The sequence below is a fragment of the Penicillium cataractarum genome (assembly GCF_028827025.1).
Source record: "Penicillium cataractarum strain IBT 29864 chromosome Unknown utg000005l, whole genome shotgun sequence".
Taxonomy (NCBI): domain Eukaryota; kingdom Fungi; phylum Ascomycota; class Eurotiomycetes; order Eurotiales; family Aspergillaceae; genus Penicillium; species Penicillium cataractarum.
Window position 1 is genome coordinate 1,000,323 of NW_026622741.1, and position 14,474 is coordinate 1,014,796.

Genomic DNA, 14,474 nt, shown 5'->3' on the forward strand with positions numbered 1-14,474 from the left:
AGTAAAATTTAGTGCGTGCGCAGGAGACGCGAATTACGCCCTCATAGGTCTTTTTCACGGCAGAAAGCGGTTACTCAGTGTTTAAGGTACTGTCAAGCGAATTTAAAGATTGATTATTCTTTTTTTCATTTAGCATTTATCACATTTACATAGTTATCCGGCATCGAAGAGTCGATGCGGCTACATGGACACACAGTTGATCAATCTGCGCTTGTACAGCCTCTATTGTCCGTTGCAAAACCGAGATATCGGATTCCTCTCATCGCATAAATAATTAGCTTTCAGGACGCCAGGAACATTGTCAGTGACCGGAAAAGTGATGCTGACCTCAGTCGATCTTCATGCTATGTCAGTATGATTCAGGTTTGGTTTTGCCACGCTTTTTTGCTCTTGTAGTCTTTCATTCAAGTTCTCACTACCATCGTGATGATCAGGTAGGAGGAATTATCAGACTCTCTAACACGACGATGTACTTTTTGTGTGGTTTCATAGAAACTCTTTTTCCACGAGAAAAAGAGGACATTGATGGTCGGCCAGCCTCTGAGAAGTGCTTGAGCAGCCACACACCATGCTCATTTGAATAAGAAATAGGTAGGTGTTTGGTTATACGTAGCATTTTAAAGATCAGGAAGGTTCTTGTTAGTGTTTCATCAGGCCCTGTTGTGTACTCCTTATAACTCGGGGGTGAGGAAATCACATGATACTAGGCATGCTAAACACAATAGAAAGGACGGCTTGTACATTTAATACTCCTATTTGTACTGGCCGTTCATTATTTAAACATTAATATCAAATTTATCCACTCAAAATGATTTGTAAATCTGAAATCATCAACAGCAAAGCTCAGCGCAGACGACATTTTGCTGATCAGATACTAAGAACACATTCGAGCGCCAAGTAAATTGATTTGCAGCAAATTGCGTGGAATATCTTTAAGTTGAGTGATTACGTGACGTGATTGATTGCAGGCACAATCTGGGATCCGATCGGATTGACGAAAGTCTAGCGGAAAGCGGCCCAGTTGAATTTATCCAGTAAATCGATTCTAGCTTGGTTCACCCGAAGGTAGCGTACATAGATATCAAATTATATTAGAGAGAGAATTCCACATTTATTGTATTGTACTTCACGATTAACCACTCGTTATTGTCCGCACGGTCAGCTACTGTTGCCCTGGATATCATCAATGGTTCTTAACCAGGCATATATTTGAGCAATTTCACAGGAGTAAGCTTAAGAAGCCCCCACACCATTCACTCCGTACAGTAAGAAGTTGGTATAACACGCATATCATTCAGGTAAAATTGATTCGATCGTCCGAGCCAGCCCAAGCTACAGTCATCAATGCCTTCAAGACATGGCAGAGAGAATCGCGATCACGGAGAGCTACATGAAGCGGACTACGAGCAGTGGGCTAGGGAGCAATATGGAACACGCAATGCAGGTTCAGAAACCCAACAGGACATGGGTAAAATGAATGCCATTGATTTGCCCGATCTATGCGGAAACCTGGCACACAATGTGCGACCCTCCATCGTCCCTACATCGGTATATCCAAGTATCCAGTCCCAACTGCCATTGGAGAAACAAGTTACTATGCTATTCTTTGTGTTGGGTTTCCTTCTGATTGTTTTGGCGGTTCTGTACGCTTTGAAGGACAAGAAGGAAAAACCAGATGATATTATCGCCTGATTTAATTGATGAATACAGGCTAGATCTGAGACTTCGAGAGTTGAAGGGCCAGATATGGCGAACTCTCATCTAATACAGAGGTTCACGCAGTGATTGTCTTTGTTTAGGAGGGGAATTCATGCGTTTCAACATTTACCCTAGTCGATTTTGAGCATAGACACTACTGAGTGTATCCATGTATATATCCACAGTTCGGTACTCAAGGCAGATAGGTATAGTGGTATGAGTTACATCGGATACCCTTTTCAGTCGCCTGTTGGCAGTTAGGTTTGCGTGTGGAACGCACCAACAAACGAGCAAGCATTACAGCCGGTTGATATCATCAATGTCCCATTCCTTCACGGTGCTACTCCCTTCAGTTGGAGTCACTGCATATTTACCCAGCCCATTTTTTCTCACAGCTTGCGCCATGAAGCACACCTATTTATTTACTTAACGGAAATATAGTAGAGGTTTGAATGATTTGTAAAGATCTTTCGTTTTTTTAGGATATTTTATCGAATCAATAAATGACGGTAAGCCTATGGGTCATCTTTGATGGAGTTGTCATACTGCCCCTGATCCTGGAAGATATTTTTATCTCTCTTGGTTCGTAGCTGACTCAGCTCTACGGCTCAGCTGTTGTTCGGCATGTGCGGCAGGCTCCCTCCTTTTGTTGAGATACGTTTATGTGCGGTCTGGCTCGACTGTATAGAAGCTGGTTTTTCCTGTGGAACTGTCAAAGGTCTAGCTTCCAGACCTCCCGTGAAGAGAACGATGCAATACTACCAATCCAGTGGCAACGACGTTATTGTAGGCACCAGTTATAGATAATTAGTCGCAAAATTAAACATCATGATGCATATAATATTTAATACTGTGATCGTATTAGGCCTGCAAATCTTGAGGTTGCCAATTCTCTGTATCGTAATCAACCGTAACTGAGAGCCTGACTGGGCCAGGGGCAACCTTTGCACCGATACCTCTACCATCGGCAGATGTGTTCGTGTAGGCATTATGAACAAAGTCCGCATTCCTGGTTATAAACGAGCAGACGTCAGTGATGACGTCACATATCTTCATGCCTTGAACCTCGAGGCCCGCATTCTGAGCAGCTATGGCGGACACAGCAAAACTGGACCATCCAAGGTTGATGCTTGAGCCGAAAGCAAATTTACCCCAGGTTGAAGCATACGCGCCATTGGAGTCAATGGGAATAGAAGCGCCGGGGGCCATAGCCCATCCCCCTAGAGAATCCTCGTCGAAGGCGAGATATCGAAGCTGACCAGGAGCCAGGGAAAAGGTTCTGCAAGCCTTCCCATACCACCCGCCAAGTGATCCATCAGGCCCCATATTGTTCCAGATCACCACAGTCCAGCTTTTACCTTGCATCGAACCTTCAAATTGCGCCACATATTTGTATTGGCTGGCGACTTCACCGGACACTTCGATAATGTTACTTCCATATGGGCTGCCCACGTTGCCTATGGCTTTCGTCCATTTCGCTGAGAAAGTTGCACTGAGAAATTCGCGGGTCATGTACAATTGACTTGCATTCATGGGTCTTTCTCCGATGGTGCTTTGAGATAATAAAATGCCTTGACGTTGGCTGCATACTTTACTGAATGTCAGAAAGATGAAAATAGCTGATCCCCAGAGATGCAGCAAGTACATTCTTAAGGAATACCATAGAAAACACAATGACTTGAGAACGTTCTCTGGCAAGGTCTTGGTTAGCTATAATACATTCAATAAAATAACAAGGACCTTGAACGCAAGTCGACACGGGCCCATGAATCAGATTCGGGAACCTACCTCAGTAGAAGTGTTCAAGAATGCGTAGTACAGTTATAATCCCAATTCATGAGTGCTGGTAAATCTCAATGATCGATGGTGCAGTCCCAACGCATGGCGATATAAAAAGAGAGCTGCATTGGAGCCATGTGTCAACATTCGTCTTCTTTGGTTCCCGGTGAAAAAAACATAGATTATTACCAATCCTGAAAACATCCGCGAAACTATTTCAGCAAGGTAGATCAATGGATCAATGAAAAGGGATATATCTTCGCCAATGGGGCCCTCAAGGAATTAGATAGAGTAGAGATTTAAAATGAAAGAGTTATCTCGAACCATCTGGGTTTAAAGAGCCCCTCAGATCAGTTTGAACACATTTCTGCGAATAACCGCCATACGTTACTCAAATTAAACATTCAATGAGAAAAAGGATATTGTAGAAGGCGAGTAGCTCATCATTGAACTCCAATAGTGTTTAATTCCATATTTACTGTCACTAGCCGTTGTTGGTCTTTATTTGAGAGCTCATTTTAGTTTACCAGGCAAAGAGTGGAGAATTTTTATTTCGGTCTTCCGTGAGCGCCAGTGATTCACTTGTTGACTCTGGCTAGGGGTAGGAAAGATGTTCTCTACTGTAGGTCCGAATCCGAATATATATTTGAGGGTCAAATGTGAAACTCTTGGTAGAACATCCCGTACCCCGTTATCACGACGTTCGAGCAATCATGAAACAACAATTTTTACCCACGGCAATTTTCCGTCCCTACCATAGATACCATCACCAATGGCAGATACGTCACGGTTCTGTCGAACAGCCGAGAGGTACAAGGGTGAGATTACCGAAATAAGATGCCGTCATATGGATATAAGGCTGACTTGTTGAAAGGCCTTGGCAGAGAGTTCACCTGTGGGTTCACCGGAAGAAACGATGCAATCGTTATTTCAAGGTTATAATCCGATCTTCAAATCTCATGACCTAGGATGGGAGGTGGAATCGGTGTTGCGTCTTGGGTCCTCTCAGCAAATGTGCTACTACGATAACAAACTATTTGGTGGGTACATCGCTTTTCTGATGGATCGTATTCTTGCGGATAGCTGCAAGCCGGCATTCACTGCTTACTTGAATTTATCTTTCGTGAATTCTGTTCCGCCAACAGTGCCGATCCTTCTCCGAGCATGGCCGGAGAGAGTTGAGGGTCGCAAGATGTACCTAAAAGGGTCTATTCAAATTCCCGGAAAATTTGGCGCACATGAGTGGGTTGACGCTATTCACGCGGATGCCTTGTTTGTTCGGCCAAAGGATGAGAAATGATATCGAATAGAATATTGTGCCTGATCTATCCCAGTATCGACATCCATTCAATTGGCAATGTGTGAGAATCAAGGAGCCCTGACAAATTTTGGCTTCATTTGTCTCACGGATAATTCGATGTTTCCATGAAACTAAGGCCTGAAGCTCGCTGCATAGCTGTAATGCTTGGGCGGCCGCGAAAGCCTATGAATCAATCGATCGATCAAAGGAGACTACGCACATAGCGATGCAAAAAAGAGAAACAGGCACACTTGATAGAAGGAAATACGATACATAACACTGTATTCAATGAAAAAAGTACGTCTCTGCCTAAACTAGATCGGTAGGCTGCGCTATGCGGGTTGTCTCCAATATGATGAAAGTTATAGGGGGTTGATATTGTTCTCTTTTTATTACAGTACGGCTGAATTCGACATTGGCTTCCATCTTTTTCACAGAGAAGTTATCTCAGCACCTCGCGCCAGTCTAATTTCCGACGCATTTATACTGCTTTTAGACATTTTGTGGCGCTCCAGCGAAAATTATGCATGTTCAATTGCAATAGCGCGCGTTGACCCCACCTTCTAGATTACACGTCTCTTTGCAAAAATGGAAGCCGACTCTTAATATTGCTGTGCCTAAATATTACCATTAAATAAAATGAAATCCCGAAGGGCTAAACTGAATAGATTATTGACCCGAAGCTAATTTAACAAATGCCCAAGGAAACTAGGACGTGCATGAGGGGACTCGGTCAATAGCATTGTAGGTTCATGCTCTGAGGAAGATGATCCTGATGGGGTAATATCAACATCTGAAGCAAATACGGGGCGTTCGTTAGACGGAAAGGCCTCTGTGTTTGGGACAACTTTAACATGCCCTGTGTGTAAAGCACAACTCCCACCATCCACAACGCTGTGATTGATTCCAGACTGTTGGCTGAGAAACTCGTCATCTGTCACTGTCTTCTCAGAACCCCCCCTTCCCCGGGACAAACTATTTTGGCGATCTAGGCATGCCCCATACAATCTAGTCAAAGTGATGGCTGGATCTGGCTGATCCTTTAAGAGTTGAGACGCAGTGCTCTGTGGCTGAAGTGGGTCCGGTGGTGAGCAAGCCACACGGGTGAGATTGTTGCTCGTTAACCCCCGCCTGGTCTGGTTCAAAGTCGGGATGGAAACTTCTTTCGCCGGCATGCCTGGCGTTGGTAACTGATGAAGCCCTTCAGTATTTTTGAAAACTGGCGTGATTGGAATCGTAGCAGACGGTGAGCCCACTTTTCTCCGCCTCACTCTTTTCTTCTGCCTGCGCCCACTGCCGTTCTTTTGTGCTACGCGCCAGACAGCGGCACGGATAGCACCACAACTTCGAAAATGACCAAAGTCAAGTTCGAAATGTTTTTCAATCGCGTCATCTGGCAAGTTTTCATGTTCTTTGAACCACCGTGGTAGGCGTTTTAAATCACGTGACTCCCATCTACGGGATTGAGATGCGGCTAAATCGCGTTGTCAGCGAACTCGTTGTAATCCCAAGCCTAAGGGATTCTCACCAGCATCGTTTTCCGTGCCCCTCATCATTTCTTCACACCCATTATTTGATTCGAATTGTGGAGAACTTGGACCACTTCTACTCGTGTGGTAGGAGCCAGAAGGTAACTGAGATGGTTGAGAAGGGCACGATATATTGCACAACCCTTCTTCAAGAGCCAGCACCTTATTTGTCAGGTTTGTGAGGATTGCTTTGTTTGTTTCGATGACTAAACGTGTCAGCAATTTGTCAATGAAGCGAGAGCGTGGCGTCCTGACATCGTAAGGCGATTTCGTTACATGATGACAGAGAACCTATCATCAAACCCAAGGTGTCCCTTTCTGCTAACATGTCACTCAAATATGCCTGAGTATGAACAAGCTTTCGGCGCATGGAAATTAGGTCGTGATCCCATGCGGATATCTCAATCAGTGCGTTACGCTTTTGGACCCGACAGAGGTAGTTGCCATTTTGTTGTCGTTGCGGGTCAAACTGAAGCTCCCCGATGACATCAGTCCAAAGAATCTCATCTTCGTCATATGAGATATCCGCTTCCACAATCTCGGGTTGAGGTTTGGAAAGTAAATCAGTCACTTTGACAGAAAGCGCATCACTCAAAAGCTGGACGCCAAACATCCGTGCGAAACTTGTCACGCCTTCGAAGGCTATTTGCTGTGATTGCGAGAGTGCAAGGGCAGAAAGCACCTTTTCCTGTATAGGTAGGAAGTGTTCGGAACGGATTCTTGTTTCCCACGAGTGTATTGCCGACAAATACGTTTCATTTTCATTGCCTGCAAGACACGTGCCATCTTGACCGTCAGAATCTGTGGCCATCGCCCTTGCTATGCTCCCGAACTTCGTATTTATTCTCCAGCCAGAAGTTTCCGTAGGCACCGCGCCCGTTTTTAAATTCCTCTTCAGGCCGACTCCACTCCTTGAGTTAGCCGATTAGGGACCCTTTCGACGTGTATCGATGTTGTATTAATGAAAGGGATCATTGGGCAAACGAAGGCCAATTACAGATTAATATTACGCGATATCTTGGAAAATCGTGTCCGTCCCAAATTTAACGGCACAGTGATCTGTTAATTTCGACATTTTGAGATTTGACTTGCGAGATGCTTGGCTCATTCAACCACCATTGTCTAAAACATCAATATACAGTATTTCACTGCGCAAATCGTAAAAACTCAGACAATGATTGTTGCCCAAGGATTAGTTCCAATAGACTTAGTATTACTCCAGATATCGGGGATATCTGAGAACAGGACTTTGAATGAAGGTAGCTCAGTATTGACATTTTCCGTGGACGACCGCAACTCTGGAAGTGTATTGGGCCTCAAAGCTGGCATTCTTCCCACATTGAACCATTCTTCGGCCGAGGCAACAGGATCAGAGCCACGTACATTTTTCAATAGGCCAACGTTTGTATTCCCCGACCTTCTCCACGATATAGCCATCTGCTTTTTTGACCATTTGATTGGCCTCAATCTACACCGACACAAACGTGAATATTTTGAGCAATTTGATATGGTCTTGATTACTCACCCTTTATCGGCCTGGGCCAAGCGTTCTTCCCGGTTCTGGTCCCGATTAGACGGCTGGCTCAAAATTCTCTGAAAACGCAGGCGACACGCAATTGAGCTCCTTCCAGGCAGCTCTTGGCTCATTGCCGTCCAGCCCCACCCTTGCAGTCGAAGTTTTTGTAATTTGTTGTCTTCTTCCATCGACCATACTTTGTTGGAGGAGCGAACAGAACGGGTCTTTCGAGCACCAGAGGCCCCAAGTGACCCCGCCGGTGGATGTAGGTTGACCATGTTTAGCTGACCTCCCCGGTCTATGAGGCAGAAATTATGCCCCTGTTGAGAGCTGCATGGAACGCAATACATTGTCGGAAATTTCCAGAAGAAATGACAAATAAACTGGGGAAAACGGGAAGAGGAAGTCCGTGGATGTTGCAACCCAATTTAACACAAGCTCTGTTACAATCTAGAGTCCTGGCAATCTTTTGGTATGAGTGAAATAAGGGGCAGTTTGTTGACCTCGAGCATTGTCTATTTATTGCGCGGATAATGGATTGCTTAAAACTACCGTGACTGAGCATAATGCATGGTTGTTACAGTACCATTTGGACATTTTGGACAAGGCTTCTCAAATACGAATAGTTAAGAGAGTTAACGAAAGTGGCTATTAGGCTTTGGAGAACTCCGATCAATTGTCTTCTCCATTCTCTCCTAACCAAAGTTGTTCCGTGGATTGTACTATAGGAAAACATTATTCTAGGTAATTTTTTGGCCTTATAGTATAAGCAATCTTGCCTCTAGTTGGAGTATCGTTCGACAGTTATCCAATGCTATGGGATGAACCGCACATTCGGTGGAGAATAGAGGAGCGGGGCGAGTGAGCTTTCTACGGCACTGTGTGATAATATAGAATAGTGGGATACAGACGGTGCCGTAGTTGATACGGATCAATTCTATGTCGCTGATCATGGACGTAGGTGAGAGAGGGTTAATTATTCAGTTAATGAAATATCAAACCCTGTAACTTGACGTCTAAATTGATAGTGTAGTGGGAGAACAGGTGACGATATAGAGAAGGTGATTGTACTAGTCTGAGATTCTGTTTCCTGAGGTATTCGGGCCTCTCAACGCTCATTACTTCGAGGAAGATGGGAAGGAACAAGAAGAACACACGGATGAATACACACTCTTTTGATTCTCCTCCGCGGATACCTATCTTTCACTACTCGGTCTCTCAGCACGATTTCTAGGCTTGGTGGTAGAGATTCTCTCATCTTGACCCGTCTGATCGGTCAGACTGCCGTCGAGCGCTTCCCTCTTCAATAGGAACCTTATCTTGTCTTTCGTGAAGATAAAATAGGAAGTGGGTTAAAGAATTACAATAAACCTTGCGGACTGGTGATGGGTGGCTGCTTCCCATGTGTCAGAAGAGTCATAAGTGCCATCCAAATAGCTATGTGCCCCCTCCTCGAATCTTTTCCACTTGTTTGAGAGATGTGTGCCTGATCGGGCAAGGGATCAAATTGCAAATGTACTATCCATATCGCCAGTTTGGGAAACGGATAAAGTCGGTAGGCTGCTTTTGGACCTACAGGCCTAACACAGAATGAACATTGGGTACGTAGAGCTCTCTTGGCTACAGTACCACAATGATTCTCCGAGAGATTAGCAAGCGACTCCACAGCGCAAACCGTGGGACAAGCCATGATCGCCATCGGACTTCCCGGGATTGGCTACCGCAACAGAATTCATTGCTCTTACAACCGTTAGCGACTTTAGAGTGGATTCTTTTATCTATGAACCGTAGTGACGACACTTGGTGTGGTCCGTTGTAGGGGATTGTGGGATGATCGACTTTGTATTCAAGATCTGTGACACGGTCGTCATCTCATAGCGCGCGACCGCAGCACTCTATACGCGAAAACACAGTGATCTTTAGGTCGGCAACGCGATCTCTGCACTCGGACCTGTACGACGTATCACATTGAGAGCAGTGCGAACCGTGGTTCGCCTCAAAAGAGCCCTGGGTCCGCACTGATGGCCGCTGTAATTTATTGGTACGACGCTTACGATGGATGACTATCCCGACCCATTTTTGACTGGTCCTGGAGTACGCAATCCGTGGGGCCCAGACGGCCCAGTCCGCCCAGGGAAAACCCAGGCTTTCCCTTAATACCCACTCACTAGAATTCAACCAACTACAAGACCGTCTAGTGGTCCTTAGCATTTTCTTGTTGACAGCCTGGAACAAGCAACACTAATCTTTGGATCAATGAAACCTTCCATTAATCGAGAAATTGTGGCCCCGGCAATCTATGGCAGTAATGACCGACTACTCGCTAAGTCAACGATAGTAGGAGAAAACCGACCATGGAAACTAATCAACGGGCAATCTTCGAGGCATTCTAGACTCTGGTTCAACACTGGAAATTTGTGCTTGATTTTATACTCCGGAAATGGCTGGGCTTTTCTGAGTCGTAGACTTTCGGCAGATAATTTAATACAACCCCCATCGTTGTCATTTAATACCACCGGTTATTGTCGGAATCGTAACCAACGTCAAGTACAAGGTATCGAGTGTGAAACCCGATCTCATTCCGACTATCATGCTCACTATGCGTTACACCGCCCTCCATTCCCACGTGCAAGCGAAGTCATTGAACGCCGGTAGGCCAAATGCTCACACTATAATCAAAAGATGAGGGACCCACATCTAGAGAGGTCGCCCCTGGAGTAGGGAGATCATTCCCCCGGGTAGTGGAGACTAGAGTAGATCTCTGGACGATGCTTTTACTTATCTCTGAACGACCTAGACCAGTGCTACTCATCCTCGACATAGATTTGCCACATCAAGCACCGACCAACGCCGCATATCCGTATACATACAGCAAGGAGTTCAGAATATGTATTTGAAGTCTAGGACATACCGTCGTCAGAGAAACCCCACGGCCTGTGGCCCTTGATATAGATATCCAACAAAATTCGCTGTAGCACCCATAGTTACTATACTTTTAACTCAGTCCGTGGATACCGTGGCTTTCTTTGATATTCCCGTCTTGTGTGAAAGGGTGTCGTAATCCACACGGTGTTCCGGCGGCCCGGTGATGGGGGAATATCACTTCGTTCGTATCTAAGAATATATCAGAATGGAGTGCCGCCCTAGGGGAACTATCTTCGGAGTCCTTACTCGGAATGCATGGATACTTCGAAATAGGAGTGGATAGAGGGGTGAACACCTCCCGTGGAAACATGCTCGGTGCCAAAATATTGTTTTGATATATCTCAGTCTGCCGCCATTGTTCCAGTATTTGACGGACTAATGGATCGGGAGTCTTCAAGATCAATGGCGGGGGAAAAGGAGGGAGCTCCTCCAAAAGGCTTCGCTCAGGGGGAAATTCCATACAGAGCCAGTTTGGACCACCTCTTCATAGAGAGGGCGTTGTCGGCGAATACCCTGGTCCAATTGTTCGAGCTTGCTACGCAGCGAGCTGATAGACCTCCATTTCCCCGTCTGCCTGAAGTATTCCTCGCGCCTTTTCTTCCAGGGCAAATGCTGATGACGAGCCATCCATTCTTGCAAATTGTCCTCTTCTTCCACCGTCCAAAGAGTGTATATGCCTTCCGACATTTTGGGAGGGGTATAAAATCAAGTATGAAAACAAGAAGGGTTGGTTGTAGGACGGATGGATAGAACAAACGATTAAGATATTGAAATGTTGAGCGGACTAGGAAAGTACCGAGCATTTACCTGTTGAAATCCTTCTGGACTATACCAACCACATTTACGACGCTATTCAATACTATAACGAATTTAGTTAGTCAGGAACATAAAGATGGTCCCTTTTATTGCTAGCTCAATTGAATCGTGAGGTGGAGATCATTTGGTACCGATTATTTGCACCATATAGCATTGTGATACGACTAAAGTCGTGAATTGGACAATTCAACTCTATTTACCCGCTTAACCAATTCCCGATTTAATTATCTACGGCGAATTTAGAGGGTCGATATAATGATCGATTATCGGTTACGGAGCGATTAGTACTTTCGATCCGTTTAATTTACAAACTCTCCTACCTGGTCAAACCCTACGAAAACGGGCCTATCTGAATTATCCCGAAACTAGGTAAATTTGGTATATTTAGGTCTTTCATTTTCCACCAATTTCCCTCATTAAATGACCAATGCGAGGCTTTCCTATCAATATAGTCAGTCGCCAGCTCGGGCGCACTAGTCGGACAGCCCATATAGAATACCACGCCGTCCAGGTTGATAGCATGTTCTAGCAAGATCCGCAAGTAGACAATCTACAATAGTAATTTTTCATGTACTAGTTTCTTACGGTATATCCACAAAGGGCACAGGATATACTGAAAGGCTAGCCGGACGGGATCGCGCTATATTATGCGGGCTAGCCTGAACTTGGACCCTTACTATATATATTTTCGCAAGGCCCATCCATACTACACAGATCTCAACCACCACCTTTTACTGAACTTCTTTTACTTTAACGAACCTAATCAACATGGCTATTACGTATGGCGCCGAAAGCGGCGAAACCTCTTCAGGTCTCTACACTGAATGGCTTCAGATGTTCCCTGCCAAGCCTAGACGGGCTTCCGATATCTATGATATACCCAAGTCGGCTGTCGCTTCCCCAGAGGAGGATTGCGCATTTGAATACATCGACGAACAGCCAGGCGCTGAGGAACACCAAGATACAATGGACGAAGATTATCGAGAGCAAACAGATGAGGAAGACCTGACGATGGAAACGCTAGGCGAGGCCTGTAACGGGAACGGGGCGATCCCGGGGGACGGTCTGAGAGATCCTAGACTAATAAGCAAAGTTTTCACCGAGTATGTTGATTCGCTCACTCTTGCCGTTAGAAGCAATGAATACTAACCGTTACGCTAGCCTAGATAGTCGAGTGAGGTGAGGCATTCCTCCTAGGGGCAAGTCGTCCGATCGCTAATCTATTTTATGCTAATGAATTTCTTCAGAGGGGTAGAAGAGCAGTTTTTGGAACAGAATGCTTGGAATGGAAACATGCAGCAGAGCATGGAGACTATGGCACATGGTTACGACGAGATTCAAAACCTCAAAAAGGCCATAAGCGCATTAGAAGACCAGGTTGCCGCCTTATCCGTGAATAGAGGTAGTACAGTGGAGAGGAGGCCAGGACGCCCGAAGCGACCGGCGCAGTGAAAAGATGGGCCCTGTGATGATAGATTGGGTGGAGGCATGATGACAGAGACTCAAAATCCAAGATGAGAATGAACGCCCCCGCCGACCAGCGTTATCCTATATTTACTGTACTAGTTACCCGTAACTCGTACAAGAATAATGTATCAAGGTCGTTTGTGTAACCACGTTGGGAAGTTAACCCGGCCTTATTAAATGAGGTGCCATGGCAGTTGAATAGTTCGTCGTGAGCCACTTCCCGATTCTGGAATCGAAAAGGAAGAACTGATTCACTACACCCATACGAGATTTTTAAACGATCGAGCATAGAGTTTGCACTATGAGACCGAAGCGAGAGGCTTGGCGCTGGGAACAATGGTACAAGCTCCACGTCATTTTATTCCCCACGTAACCCTGCCGCTCTCCGCTCCTAGTGACCCTGCGATCCGAAAGCCGATGACTGTCAGGATACGACAATTGCCCCTGTGTCGTAGAACATTTATTACAGAGAAATGCCGTATTATTGTCGTCGCGGTTTTTGGTTGAGGTTACGCTGAGCTTTGACACTATCCACCGCTGGAATATACCAATCCGTCGTTCTTGCGCAATTCGAGTAGCTGGAGTGGACCACATTTCGGGCATTTCTCGCCTTCCGTTCGTCAATACTCTCATTAGAGACACCTCGAGGTGGACTCCTCGCTCAACAGAATTTGGCGAAAGCCAATCGGACATGGCCGAGAGGATCATCGCGCTCGGGCCATAGATTGCTAAGATCGACCCGGAACTCTAAATATACGCTAGTAATTTTGCCCCTCCTACTCAATCTGCGATAGTTCAACGTAACCGATCCCCGCTGTCAAAGCCACAGCCCTGAATAAGTACAGACGAGAATACGTTCCATGGTTTAACCATAAAACGCCCTTGGTTGAGTGTAAGTGTTTCATCTAGACCGAGGGATGGCGAGGGATGGCGAGGGATGGCGAGGGATGGCGTAAATGCGACCCAGATCTGCTCCAGCGTTACGTCCAGCACTCTTGTTGAGACTGGACTTTTGCCGCACATATGCAAACCTACCGCGCTCGCGTTCCCTTCGGATGATAATTCCCGGTACTTATCTTTTCAGAGGGCAAATGATGCTGGCAAATCCGATGTGGGAGATATTCGGATACGAGGTTTGTTTAGAGATGTGGCTAATATGCGGGAGGAACGAGCCGGTGGAGCACGGACAACCGTTATGCATCCCTCCTAACTCCCCCCACCATTTTGAGCGCTCAATGCAAGCCATACAAGGAACGCCAAGACGCATCTAAAGACATCCAATCGGGTTAACTTTAGCGCCCCGTTGACCCTTTCCCACCAGCCAACGTTCACGGGTGACGCCTGAGCCGCCGGGATGTCCGGGTCGTTATTTCGACCGCCTTCCATACTTGTTAGTGCCGTGCTTCCCCGGATGATCCCCCGATACTGGAAAGGCAGCTCGCCA

The 14,474-nt window shown here is 45.9% G+C and overlaps 4 protein-coding genes across 4 annotated transcripts; 2 read left to right on the top strand and 2 right to left on the bottom strand.

The window, feature by feature from the left end:
- Positions 1 to 1,344: 1,344 nt before the first annotated feature.
- Positions 1,345 to 1,692, top strand: N7496_006088 (uncharacterized protein; the record flags this gene model as incomplete). The annotated part of the gene is made up of 1 exon (XM_056699017.1): positions 1,345 to 1,692. One exon carries the CDS (start codon positions 1,345 to 1,347, stop codon positions 1,690 to 1,692), a length of 348 nt encoding a protein of 115 aa, XP_056554430.1.
- An 867-nt stretch (positions 1,693 to 2,559) lies between these two features.
- N7496_006089 (Allergen) lies at positions 2,560 to 3,210 on the bottom strand (the record flags this gene model as incomplete). Its single annotated transcript, XM_056699018.1, has 1 exon — positions 2,560 to 3,210. One exon carries the CDS (start codon positions 3,208 to 3,210, stop codon positions 2,560 to 2,562), a length of 651 nt encoding a protein of 216 aa, XP_056554431.1.
- Positions 3,211 to 11,146: 7,936 nt separating this feature from the next.
- N7496_006090 (uncharacterized protein) lies at positions 11,147 to 11,434 on the bottom strand (the record flags this gene model as incomplete). The annotated part of the gene is made up of 1 exon (XM_056699019.1): positions 11,147 to 11,434. One exon carries the CDS (start codon positions 11,432 to 11,434, stop codon positions 11,147 to 11,149), a length of 288 nt encoding a protein of 95 aa, XP_056554432.1.
- An 897-nt stretch (positions 11,435 to 12,331) lies between these two features.
- On the top strand, positions 12,332 to 13,015 carry N7496_006091 (uncharacterized protein; the record flags this gene model as incomplete). The annotated part of the gene is made up of 3 exons (XM_056699020.1): positions 12,332 to 12,666; positions 12,725 to 12,742; positions 12,811 to 13,015. The coding sequence occupies 3 exons, from the start codon at positions 12,332 to 12,334 to the stop codon at positions 13,013 to 13,015; spliced, it is 558 nt and encodes a 185-aa protein (XP_056554433.1).
- Between the last annotated feature and the right edge of the window lie 1,459 nt (positions 13,016 to 14,474).